The sequence below is a fragment of the Gekko japonicus genome, unplaced genomic scaffold, assembly GCF_001447785.1.
Source record: "Gekko japonicus isolate JY-2015 unplaced genomic scaffold, Gekko_japonicus_V1.1 scaffold3549, whole genome shotgun sequence".
NCBI lineage: Eukaryota > Metazoa > Chordata > Lepidosauria > Squamata > Gekkonidae > Gekko > Gekko japonicus.
Genome location: NW_015159815.1, coordinates 103,944 through 116,794, shown reverse-complemented (window position 1 = coordinate 116,794; position 12,851 = coordinate 103,944). Strand labels below are relative to the sequence as shown.

The following is a 12,851-nucleotide window of genomic DNA, read 5'->3' as shown; positions in this document are numbered from 1 at the left end:
CCATGTCCCCGCCTTCACAGGACCCCACCAGTGGGCAATCCTGGTGGAGCCCTGATGGAACTGCAAGTCAGGAGACACAAGTGGAGTTTGGAGAAGGCTGGCAGAGGAAATTTAGTGCATGAGATTATTTAACCCTTTCCCTGTCATGCAGTACCCTGCCTGACCTCCTGGGGCCGCTCAAGGTTGCTTATCGTTCCCAGGAGCCCCAGCGGTGCAGGGAGTAGCAGGCCTGCTCCTTGATGTCAAAAGCTGATCCAAGAATCCCAGCATCACATGGGGAGACTGATTGTCGCCCAGGCAGTCACTAACATAAAGCAGTAGAGCAAAATCAAATATATGTTCCTTCTGATGAAGAGGGGGCTTGTTTCTTATGAAGCAATATGAACCAACCGATCTCCGGCTCGAGCCATTTCCCACAGTGGCTTAGCTGAACAGTGGGAGGAAAATGGGGGGAGGGGAGAATGGGAGGTGATCAGCGGTTTCTTGACTCGATGACGTCATTTCCACTGTGACCAGAAATGATGCCATCGGGGCTCTTTATGTAGCAGCAGGGGTCATTTCCTGCAGGAGCGCAAAGGAGCGGAGCTCCGGCAGTAAAGAGCCCAGGGGGCGGGCACATGCAACAAGCCCCGTCCCCTGCTCCCAGAAGCCCTCAGTCAGAGCAAGAAGCAGCCAGGTAAGTTGCAGAGCCCCCCCTGGCCCCCCAGTCCAAAACAGTCCAGTGGCACCTTTAAGACCAAGTTTTATTCAGGGACAAGCTCTCCCTCCTCTGCGAGGACAGATCTGCATGTTTCCCCCCCCCAATAGCTAGCAATCCAAAACAGTCCAGTGGAGGCTGAACGGTGGGTGTTGCCTTCTGACACACTTCTTGTGATGTCAGGGGGTGTGGCATATGCAAATAAGTTATGCTAATGAGTGAGCCAGTTTGGTGTAGTGGTTAAGTGTGCGGACTCTAATCTGGGAGAACCGGGTTTGATTCCCTACTCCTCCACTTGCACCTGGCTGGATGACCTTGGGCAAGCCATAGTTCTGGCACAGCTGCTCTTGAAAAAGAGCAGTTTCTGTCAAGAGTTCTCTCAGCCCCACCTACCTCACAGGGTGTCTGTTGTGGGGAGGGGAAGGGAAAGGAGTTTGTAAGCCCCTCTGAGACACCTTTGGGTAGTGAAGGGCGGGGTATAAATCCAATCTCTTATTCTTCTTATGCTAATGAGCTCCTGCACCTCTTTTTCTATGACATGACCCCTGTGTAGCAGGAAGTCCTTTGCATATTAGGCGACACACCCCTAATGTAGCCAATCCTCCAAGAGCTTACAGAGCTCTTCTTACAAGGGCTACTGTAAGCTCTTGGAGGATTGGCTACACGAGGGGTGTGTCGCCTAATATGCAAAGGACTTCCTGCTACAAAAAGAGCCCTGGATGCTATCATGTTGCTGGCACTGTGATGATGTCACTTCTGGTCGCACCGGAAGTGACATCATTGCATTGCCACCGATGCCATCGCCGGCAGGGCCCGCACATGCAAACGAGGCTCCCACCTGTTCTGGCTACCCCACCGGCGGTGGCTCTCCAGAGTCTCGAACAGAGACAGGTCTCTCCCAGCACCTGTTCCCCAAGACTTCAGTGCTCTTCAGCTGAAGACGCCGGGCCTCCCAGGCGGGTGCCACAGCCCCAACTGCTGGATTAGGAGCCTTTCCTTAGCTGCCCTTTGGGGGTTGCTTGGGGAAGGACCTGATGCTAATGCACAAGTGCATGAACATACGTGTCCATCAAGGTCAGTACTGTCTACTTAGACTGGCAGCGGCTCTCCAGGGTCTCAGGCTTTGGTCTTCACATCACCTTCTGGCAGATCTTTCAACTGGAGATGTTAGGGATGAAACCTGGGGCCTTCTGCAGGCCAACCAGAGGCTCTAGCACTAAGCCACAGCCCCTTCCCAGATGGCAAGGGTCACGCAGGGCTCTTTTTGTAGAAAAAGCCCAGCAGGAACTCATTAGCATAATAGGCCACACCCAACAGCAGGAACTCATTAGCATATTGGGCCACACCCCTGACAGCACAGCTCATTACCACATTAGGCCGCACCCCCATGTTACCAGAAGTGTGGTTATCCAGCCACACCCACCTTTTGCTTGTTATTCTGTTTACCTTGTTTGTTGTCAAAACCCATTTGTAGCAGGAACTCCTTTGCATGTTAGGCCACACCCCCCTAATGTAGCCAATCCTAATGAGTTTCTGCTGTTGGGCGTGGCCTGTTATGCTAATGCGTTCCTGCTGGGCGTGGCCAACTCGGGAGCCAGCCGGAACTCCGTTCCTGTGCGTTCCTGCCCAAAAATAGCCCTGGGTGTCACACCTCCTGCCCTGATTTCCACACCTGCCGAGAGGAGCGACAGGAATGAGGTCAAGGTCACTCGGCAGTGGATAGCATTCCTTTTCGGCACAGGTCTGTTCAGAGAGCCCCCTCCGGCCCCAGAGAAGCCCTCTCTTGCCTTCTATTTCCCCCACCCTGCCAGTCGGTTAGGGTTGCCAGGTCTTACCAGGGGGCTCCTGGCTCCAAGTCTGGATCTTCTGGCATGCGTGCCCCATGACAACGTCACCCAGAAGTGACATCGACATGCTGGAGACGTCGTACGGAGAGGCTCTAGCGTTTTGACCAAAACTCTATGGTTACCGTAGAGTTTTGGTCAAAATGCTAGAGCACTGCCGCATGATGTGCCCAGTGTGATGATGTCACTTCTAGGTGACATCATCACTCCGATGCAGCAGGACGGAGCTGTTTGCGGGTGGGGCTTCCGCTGCCGGCCAGCTGGCTGGGGGTGTATTGGAGCCCTCAAAATCGGGGGAAACCCCACCCCAACCGGGGGTCTGGCAACCCTACAGGTGCTCCTCCAGTGCTCCACACACACTTGTGACACAGACGCACCACCCCATGCCAGTGAGACTGTAACTCTGACTCTTCTTTATTTTTGTCATATGATTATTTGTTGCCTGGTTACAGCTCAGTGGGTGCCATGTGGTCGCCTGGGGGTTAGAAGTGGGTCTGGAAAGGCTGAAGCGGCTTTAAATGGACGTGCCAAGGATCGAGCCTGTGACCCTCTGCCTGCAACACACCAAGGAGCGGCCAGTAATTTATGCTGCTCTGCTGCGCCACCATCGCAGGTGGTCAGAGGGAGTACTGCATGATGGGGAAAACGTTAAAACAATCTCCTCAGCTACCTAATTTCTACCACTGAACTTTTGAAGGCTTCCCCATACTTTAAACATGTGTTCTATTGCATTTCAGCCATAGCCGCTTTCCAACGCAGCATACCTACCCCGTCCTTTTTGTCCCGTTCCAGTGCTCCATGCAGGAAATCTCGCGAAACTTCCTCATTTTCATCCAGCCACTGTATGACAAAAGGCTCAAACCATCTGGTTGAATTCAAAAAGAGAGGAAAGACTCAAGTCCAGAAAACGACCTTGGCTTTGGAATGCCAACATAATCCCGAGACAAATGAACAGAAGTCTCGTGGCACCATCGAGGTGAACAGCAGAAAGGTTCACGGATGAGAGCCATTGGCTTCAGGTGCAGTGGAGTGAGTTTGAAAATAGGTATGAATGCAGGAAGCGCGAAGGCAAATGACAACCACGCCAAAATCCAAACAGAACCAAGAAAAACACAGTGGAGAAATCTGTCGCTATGCTAAGCGACTGAATATCCGCAATAAGTGGGGAGTAAAGGTGGCCCATCACTCACATTCTATGACTCTTAAAATGCAGCCATGCAAAAGGCAGGAGAACAGGCCTGACTCCTCTCCTCCTTTTTTATCCTCAGAACAACCATGTGAGGTAGCTTAGGCTGGGAACGTGTGACTTGCTCAGAGTCACAAGAGTGGGAATTTGAACCTGGGTGTCCCAGACCCTAGGCCAGCACTCTAACCACTATACCACACTGGTTCTCTATCATCAGCTGTCTCAAGCGGGACTCATCCACTTGCTCTTCCTCCAAAGAAATTGCTGAGCAGTCGGGTTAGAACAGATAAAAGGAAGTCCTTCTTCACCCAAAGAGTGATGAACACATGGAATTCACTGCCACAGGAGGTGGTGGCGGCTACAAGCATAGACAGCTTCAAGAGCGGATTGGATAAGCATATGGAGCAGAGGTCCATTGGTGGCTATTAGCCACAAGGTATAGATAGGGACTCTGGGGCAAATGATGCTCTGTCTTCTTGGTGCTTGGGGGGGGGGCCCGCAACAGTGGGGGGGCTCCTAGTGTCCTGGCCTCACTGCTGGACCTCCTGATATCACCTGGTATTTCTGGCCACTGTGTGACACAGAGTGTTGGACTGGATGGGCCGTTGGCCTGATCCAGCATTGGCTTCTCTTATGTTCTTATGTTCTCTTATGTTCTTAGTTCCCAGGATTCTCCTCTTCTCAACCCAGGCCCTCCTCTCACACTCTGCTTTCCCCTCCCCTTCTGCATTTCTCCCACTTGCTTCTAGTGTCCTGCCCCCACTTGCTGGACCTCCTGAGGGCACCTGGTATTTTTGGCCACTGTGTGACCCAGAGTGTTGGACTGGATGGGCTTTTGGCCTGATTCATCATTGGCGTCCCTTGTGTTCTTACGTTCTTATGCCTGCCCACTTGCAGGCCCTCCCATCACCAATGCTCACAGCCCCATGCACTGCTTATCTCTCCTTCCCCAATGGCACCGGCAACGAGAGCATCTGGGAGCATGAGTGGTGGAGTGCTAGCGTGTGGGGGCAGGGGTGACAGTACTGGGTTCTGCCAAAAGCCCTGGCTATTGGACAACCATGCCAGTTCCTGTCCAAAAGAATAGACACAAATCGGACACTAAGAATCAGGGGAACATTTCCATCTCCTAGGACACTCTGTTGTGGACCTGAAATTCACTGATCTTCTGCTAAAGAACTTCAAAGATAGACTCCAATGTGAAAAGTGCTGAACTGGGATTCATTAAGACACGTCATGCGACCTCCCATCACCACAGCTTGAACAAACCCTGTTAAGTAGTTTAGTGTGACTAGTGATTGCTCTCTGTGTTCTTCCCTTCCTGGGAGGAAGGGCGCGATAAAACTGTGACAAAGAGAGGAACGGCAGGGAAGAAAAAGCGTGAAACACCCCTAGACTTACGCAGGATATTCGGGGACTCGGGTCTTGAAGGAAGGGAGGTCGGTGACGTATTCGTTATACAGCCACTTCACCTTAAAGTGCAAATTCATATAGTCGGCGCTCTTGCACAGACGATGCTTGTCATGTTCTGTCGAGGAGAGGGAAAGGGTGAACGGGGAGGATTCCTCGGGGTTTCCCGCAGCTTTCTAGGGGTTTCCTGTACCCTGGGCAGCTATGGGGCTCTGCTGAATACCACGCTCCCAAAGGTCTTTCCTGCCCCCCTCAGCTCTGTAGAGAGACTTTTCCTGGTTATGGTTGCCAAACTCCAAATGGGGCCTGGAGTTCTCCCAGGATGATGACTGATTCGCAGACCGGACGGATTGGTTCGCCCTGGAGAAAATGTCAGCTTCAGAGTGCAGACTCTATGGCGTGCCATTCCTTCTGAGCTGCCTCCCCTCCCCAAACTCCACCCGCCCCAGAATCTTTTGCTTACCGCAGAATCTGCTTTCTACCTTCAAATTCCCCCATGCCCAAGCTAGATAACAAAAACCAAGGTATCTATGCTAAGGTAGCACAGGATGCACTAACTGACAACTCTGTCTTAAGTACTGGGAACCTTTGCAGTTTCCTTACAGAAAACTACCGTAAGACATCTGTATTTTTAAATTCCATAAATATGCCAAACAGTACAATTTTATATGCTGTCTTAGTTATAAAGTATGCATTTTGTGTTGTTAAATAGGTTTTTAAAAAAAATTCTAGGTTTGATTGGAAATTAAGTATCGCGTGTCATTCTGTTTCAGTACCCAGAACCGGAAATCCTATTTCTGGTCTTAGCAAGACTCCTCCCCATCCTAAAGGCCAAAGAAAGTCCCCCCCACTGAGAGGGAGCTAGGGAACTGGGTGGCACAAGAGACAACCCCCCCCATTTTGGATTTGCACCCGGCTGCAGCTGCTCGAGCCGTGCAGTGACTCACCTTCCATTGCATATTTCATATCCTGAGCGAAAAGGTTCCACATCACTTCGGCGCTGATCTTTCCAACGTTCAGCTCTTGAGGGAACCTGGTGAAGAAGTCAGAGACAGCACCAAGTCATCCCGAGAGAACAAGCTAGGTTTGGCACCTTTGTGCAACCCTCAAAAATGTACCTTGGGTGGCAAAGTGGGAGCAAGTATTTGGTTCCAGGGGTCATTTCCTACAAGAGTGTACAGGAGCGGAGCTCTGGCAGTAAAGAGCCCAGGGGGCGGGCACATGCAACAAGCCCCACCCCCTGCTCCCAGCAGCCCTCAGTCAGAGCAAGAAGCAGCCAGGTAAGTTGCAGAGCCCCCACCCCCGGCCCCCTGGTCCAAAACAGTCCAGTGGGACTAAGACCAAGTTTTGTTCAGGTACAAGCTCTCCCTCCTCTGCGAGGACAGATCTGCACGTTTCTCTCCCCCCCCCAATAGCTAGCAATCCAAAACAGTCCAGTGGAGCCTGAGCGGTGGGTGTTGCCTTCTGACACACCTCCGGTGATGTCAGGGGGTGTGGCATATGCAAATGAGTTACGCTAATGAGTTCCTGCACCTCTTTTTCTGTGGAACGACCCCTGCCTTGAATAAACCTTTGTTGGTCTTAAAGATGCCACTGGACTCTAAAGAGATTTGTCATCGTGATCAGCTGTCGGCAGAGGAGCTTCTGCCGCCTTGGCATTCTATTTTTTTTAAAAAAAAATTATTTATTTTCATTGCATTTATACCCCGCCTTTCCGTGGCGGTGTGGGAATGCATTGCGTTGTTCTCCTGCCTTTGGGAGGTGGAAGGGGACTCGCCAAGAGTACTCTGCCTGTCTTTCCCTTGCTTAATAAACACTGCTTTAACTGTGAAATTGTGTCTGTAAATCTCATCAGATCTCAGAAGCTGAGCAGGGCTGACTCTAGTCAGTGTTTGGATGGGGAAACCACCCGGGAAGTCCAGGGTTGCTACGCAGAGGCAGGCAATGGCAAACCACCTCTGAACATCTCTTGCCTTGGAAACCCTACTGGATCACACGAAGAACTGGCTGTACCTTGATGACACCACACGCGCGGAATAGGACTTTACAGCCCCCTTTTTGTAGAAAAAGCCCAGCAGGAACTCATTAGCATAATAGGCCACACCCAACAGCAGAGACTCATTAGCATATTAGGCCACACCCCTGACAGCACAGCTCATTAGCACATTAGGCCACACCCTCATGTTACCAGAAGTGTGCTCATCCAGCCACACCCACCTTTTGCTTGTTATTCTGTTTACCTTGTTTGTTGTGAGGCTTTTTTTGTAGCAGGAACTCCTTTGCATGTTAGGCCACACACCCCTAATGTAGCCAATCCTAATGAGTTTCTGCTGTTGGGTGTGGCCTATTATGCTAATGAGTTCCTGCTGGGTGTGGCCAACTTGGGAGCCAGCCGGAACTCCGTTCCTGTGCGTTCCTGCCCAAAAATAGCCCTGGCTTTATTACGCTGAGACTGAAAGCCGGAGGCACGGAAGAGAACAACGAAAAAAAGAGAGGAGATATTTTGGAGACTGCCAGCTTGCTGTCGTCACTGGAGACAGCCACATTCTTCTGAGGACCTGAAACGTTGTTGTTTTTTTGGGGGGGCGGTCCCTGCTGCATGCTTACTGGTTGATAAGCAAAGCGAGAGAGAATCGCGGAAAGCAGATGAAAAGGCCAAAACAGAACCGTGAAAAAATTACTAAGAATTTTCTATCAACATACTGATGAAACATGCACCATCAACCAACAGGAAAATTGACATCACCAATTCCTTGCAAGGTGCATTACAAAAAGAAAATTCGATTTCGCGAAAGATCTACGGTCCACTCTAGAAGCGATTCTTGTCAATTCCAAAGTGCCCTGTGCAGTCCAGAAATCCTTTCCTGTCTCCTGAAGTTTCCAGCGTGAGTAGAACGATTGCTGAGATGTGAACGATGCTTTACTGTGCTTCAAAGTTGATTCAGTCTTTCCTTTATAGACTGTGCAGTCCAGAAATCCTTTCCTGTCTCTTGAAGTTTCCAGCGTGAGTATAACGATCGCTGAGACATGAACGATGCTTTACTATGCTTCAGATTCAGTCTTTTATGCATAGAGATGAATTACATTCCGCATCTGGGTGACAATGTATGAGGACCCGTACAGCTACTTTTAATTATTATGGGATGTTGTTGTTGTTGTTCAGTCGCACAGTTGAGTCCGTCTCTTCGCGACCCCATGGACCAGCTCCCACCAGGCCCTCCTGTCTTCTGCCGTCCTCTGAAGTTTGCTCAATTTCATGTTCGTTGCATCTATGACACTGTCTAACCATCTCATCCTTTGCCGTCCCCGTCTTCTTTGACCTTCAATCTTTCCCAGCATCAGGGTCTCCTTCAGGGAGTGCTCCCTTCTCATCGGGTGGCCAAAGGATTTGAGCTTCAATACATACACAAGGTCAACGCTCACAATTCTCACATACTTACTGGTTGAGGCAGGGTGTGTATGAGTTCTTGTCTTCCTCAATGATCGACACTATCAAGGTGATAAGTTTGGACCAGAAATCCAGATTCTTGATGCTGGGGCCTTGTTCCTCTGGTGGCACCTCTCCCTTCTTGGTCTAAAGAGGAAAAAAAATCCAAACAGAAGAGAGATCAGCTCTGGGGCAGCCTCACATTTGCAGTTCTCTCTGAGTGACCCCTCTACTTGATGCTGGGGCCTTGTTCCTCTGGTGGTACCTCTCCCTTCTTGGTCTAAAGGGGAAAAAAAAAAATCCAAACAGAAGAGGGGTCAGCTCTGGGGCAGCCTCACATTTACAGTTCTCTCTGAGTGACCCCTCTGAATTCCCCTCTGCACATCATGAAGGTTCCTTTTAGCTACTATGGGTAAATGCCAGTGCTGGTCCTCCGTTCCAGGAATGCTCAACCCTCCAATGTCTTATTTTCGCTCTGCCAGGGTCAGAAACAGAAACCTGGACTAGATAAGCCCTCTGGTCTTTCGCAGGAGGGATCGCCTTAGGTTTTCATTGACTGACCGGTTAACCCAATGAATATTTCCTGCTCCCACCACTCCAAAGGTTCAGGGTTTCAGGGGGGGATAACAGTAGCACCTTAGAGACAAAGAAGATTTTGGGGGTGTAGGCTTTTGAGAGTCAACACTCCCTTTGTCAGATACAAGTAAGACTGGAGATCTCTGAGTCTTTATATCCCAGTCAGAAGGTGAGTGACAGTCCTTGAACAAAGAAACTTCACGGGGAGATTGCTGAACTTGAGTTCATTCACAAGTTCAGAACAATTGAAAACCCCCTGGGCTGAAGAAGGACATAGGATTCTTATCTCACTACAGATGCTAAATTTCTGCCCCCCTCTGCTCCAATCAAGTTGATTACAATATGCATGGCACCTTGGCATCTTGAGTTTTTTCTTTACAACATGCTCTGCTCCCTACCTTCTGACTGGGATATAAAGACTCGGAGGTCTCCATTCCTACTCGTATCTGACGAAGGGAGTTTTGACTCTTGAAAGCTCCATTCTGCATCTGGCATTCGCTCCATGTGTTCTCAGCACTCGACCTGGTTCCTCCTTGCCTCAGAATATCTGTTTTCACTGCATTGCCTTGGATCCTGGTTTCTGCACTGGCTAGTGTCAGCTTGCCATCTATTTTTTTTTTCCAATGCTCGCTCCAACATTGGTATGCAGATCTTCCTGTGTCAGTACTTGCCTCAGCCGTCATTAGCCACCAAAGCAAAGTAATTCATGGTGAGGTTATAAAAACAGAGAGGGAAATAGTGGCAGGGGAACTGACAGAGGTCAATGAAGCCGTGTCAAGTTGTCTGCTTACTGTCCCCTTCAACTTGGAAGCGGAGGAAGGAAAAGGTGCAGCTCGGAACCACATGCAGATCCCCCGCAGCGACGCCGTACTGACTGCGAAGTCACCCCTGAACGGCCATAAATCTATGCAGAAGGTACCACGAAACCCGATGAACAAAGAAAGTGAAAGGGACATGCAGTGCAGAGGGAGATTAACCTCCCAACGTGGCTGTGGGAAAACTGCGAGGAAACAGGTGGGTGCAGAATCAGCCAGTGTTTGCTCAGGGCCCTTTGCCAACCACCTTCTTTGTCGGTCCTTGACAAATGGCCGGAATATATATTCCTAATAGATTATTTCTACAAGTGCACTCTGTTTCTAAAAGATATTGGGGTTCCCCCCCACGTATGATGGATACTAAATTGCTATTTGTTTGAAAATTTCTGCATTATGGTTTTGTACTTCAATAAATCAGAGTTACTTTGGAACAGCGCTCTCTCTCTCTCTCTCTCTCTCTCTCTCTCGCTCTAGAGGGGTCCCTGCCAGCTTCCATCCCCCTCCTGTATCGAGCTGGGTGGGGATGGGAGTCCTTCACTCAGGGGTCATTTCCTGCAGGAGCACATAGGAGCAGAGCTCTGGCAGTAAAGAGCCCAGGGGGCGGGCACATGCAACAAGCCCAGCCCCCTGCTCCCAGCAGCCCCGGGCCACGAGGAGCAAGAAGCAGCCAGGTAAGTTGCAGCCCCCCCCCCCCAGATAGCAGTCCAAAACAGCCCAGTGGCAGTTTGAAGACCAAGTTTTATTCAGGTACAAGCCCTCCCTGTACAAGCTCTCCCTCCTCTGTGAGGACAGATCTGCACGTTCTCCCCCCCCCCCGTAGCTAGCAATCCAAAACGTTCCAGTGGAGCCTGAGCGGTGGGTGTTGCCTTCTGACACATTTCCGGTGATGTCAGGGGGTGTGGCATATGCAAATAAGTTATGCTAATGAGCTCCTGCACCTCTTTTTCTACGAAATGACCCCTGCCTACGCTCCTAATTCTCCTAACACCAGGGAAGAAAGGGGAAGGCTGTAACAGGCAATCCGACAACCGTAATGGCGAAATGGCTCAGACTGGAATGCCAGTCCAGATTCTGGGGATTTACAAAGGAACTCCTTGGCACCTTTCTGTGTCAACTGTCAAGTGGCCAGAGTTGTGTGAGAGCAGGCTGCAGGAGCATGTCCTGGCCAGCCGCAGGCCTCAAGTGAAGCGGGTAAGAGGCTCCAGGCATGTTCACCTCCCTGTTCTGGCAAGTGATGCATGGCAGGGCAGAGAGTGAGAGGTTGAGCCAGCCTATCAGGGTCCCCAGTCTGAGACCCCTCGTATTTTAGTAGGCTTGCCAGCTGCCAGTTCCCGGCAGGGGTCCCCCCCGCTTTTGAGGGCTCCAATCTGCCATCAGCCAGGTGGCTGGTGGGGGGAACCCCACCCCCAAACAGGGATGTTGCTGCTCGACCTCACCTGCATGATGACATCACCCGGAAGTGATGTCATCATCACGTTAGCGATGTCATGCAGCAAGGCCCTAGTTTTTGCCCCTAAACCAGAGAGTCGCTTGTGACATCACCGAGACGATGACATCACTACCGGATGACATCATGGCACCGGGGATGTTGCACACAACATGCCGCCCACCCCCAGAATGCCCCCCAAATCCACCCGCCGCAGCGACGAGGGGACCTGACAACCCTATATTTTAGGCAGCTGTGTGCAGGGGTCTGCTCCAGCCACTCACCGGGTCGGTCTGATACTCGCGGCTGTAGAGTTCGTGGCAGTTGTTGAAGATGTACTCGTATGTTGAGTTGAGGCAGGCCTTCACACAGTCTTTTACCACCTGGCTGGCTCGCGGCGGACTCTGGAGTTCTTGAACCTGCATTGGTGGGGCAGACCATGTTTGTTAGAGGTTGTAAGCCAGGATCCCAGAACTTTTCAAGCTTGTGGTGGGTACCTTTGGAATTGTGACACGGGGGTGTTGGTGGGTGCAACCACAAAATGGCGGCCGCAGGAAGTAAAGCCAGCCACAAAGTGGCTGCCAGAGGAGGCGGAGCCAGCCACAAAATGGCTGCCAGAGGAGGCGGAGCCAACCACAAAGTGTCAGGGCGCCATTCTCATATTAGCTCTTCAACGTTTCAGGCAGAAGCTCTGCTTCAGGGGATGCCTTTTAAAATGAACGCATTGTTTTAGTATATTTTTTACATCTACGTAGCTCAGCTTCAGTCACACAGTGAAGATCAGTTGTTGTTTTTAAAAATCTGCACAGCCAGTCAGATATCCAATGGCGAATCAGAAGCCCCGGGAGGCAAAAGCTCCACCTGGCTCCGCCCACTTTCTAAAAACACTTGGGAGCCAGGAAAGGTGCTCGTGGGTGCCATCTTCAACCTTTCTTCACAGGGAAGGCATCCCGTCCCCTTAATCACTTTAGTCGCCCTTTTCTGCACCTTCTCCAACGCTATGATATCCTTTTTTGAGGTGTGGTGACCAGAACTGTACACGGTACTCCAAATGAGTCCGCGCCGTCGATTTATACGGGGGCATTATGATACTGGCTGATTCGTTTTCAGTCCCCTTCCTAATAAGCCCCAGCCCTTCGGGGGTTCTACTTCGGGCGTCCCCACCATCTGAGGCTAGATGGGTGGTAGCAACCCAGGAAGGAGCCACTTGCAGCTGCAGGATGACCTTGGGCAAGCCATCGTTCTGACAAGAGCTGTCCTCAAAAGGGCAGTCCTTGAAAGAGCTCTCTCAGCCCAGCCTACCCCACAGGGTGTCTGTTGTGGGGAGGGGAAGGGATGGGATGCGAAGTGAAAGAGGAGGAGGAGATTGGATTTATACCCCGCCCTTCACTACCCAAAGGTGTCTCAGAGCGGCTTACAAACTCCTTTCCCTTCCCCTCCCCACAACAGTCACCCTGTGAGGTAAAAGAA

At 51.0% G+C, this 12,851-nt stretch overlaps 1 protein-coding gene across 1 annotated transcript in view; it reads right to left on the bottom strand.

Moving 5' to 3' along the window:
- The window catches only part of UNC13A (unc-13 homolog A (C. elegans)), a gene marked incomplete at both ends in the record, with an annotated part of 142,203 nt that overhangs the window by 26,773 nt on the left and 102,579 nt on the right, over positions 1-12,851 (bottom strand). The window contains 5 exons of the mRNA XM_015407752.1: positions 3,310-3,406; positions 5,129-5,255; positions 6,085-6,170; positions 8,578-8,711; positions 11,666-11,800. Of these exons, the coding sequence (XP_015263238.1) occupies positions 3,310-3,406; positions 5,129-5,255; positions 6,085-6,170; positions 8,578-8,711; positions 11,666-11,800 (579 nt within the window). The remainder of the gene's footprint in view (positions 1-3,309; positions 3,407-5,128; positions 5,256-6,084; positions 6,171-8,577; positions 8,712-11,665; positions 11,801-12,851) is intronic.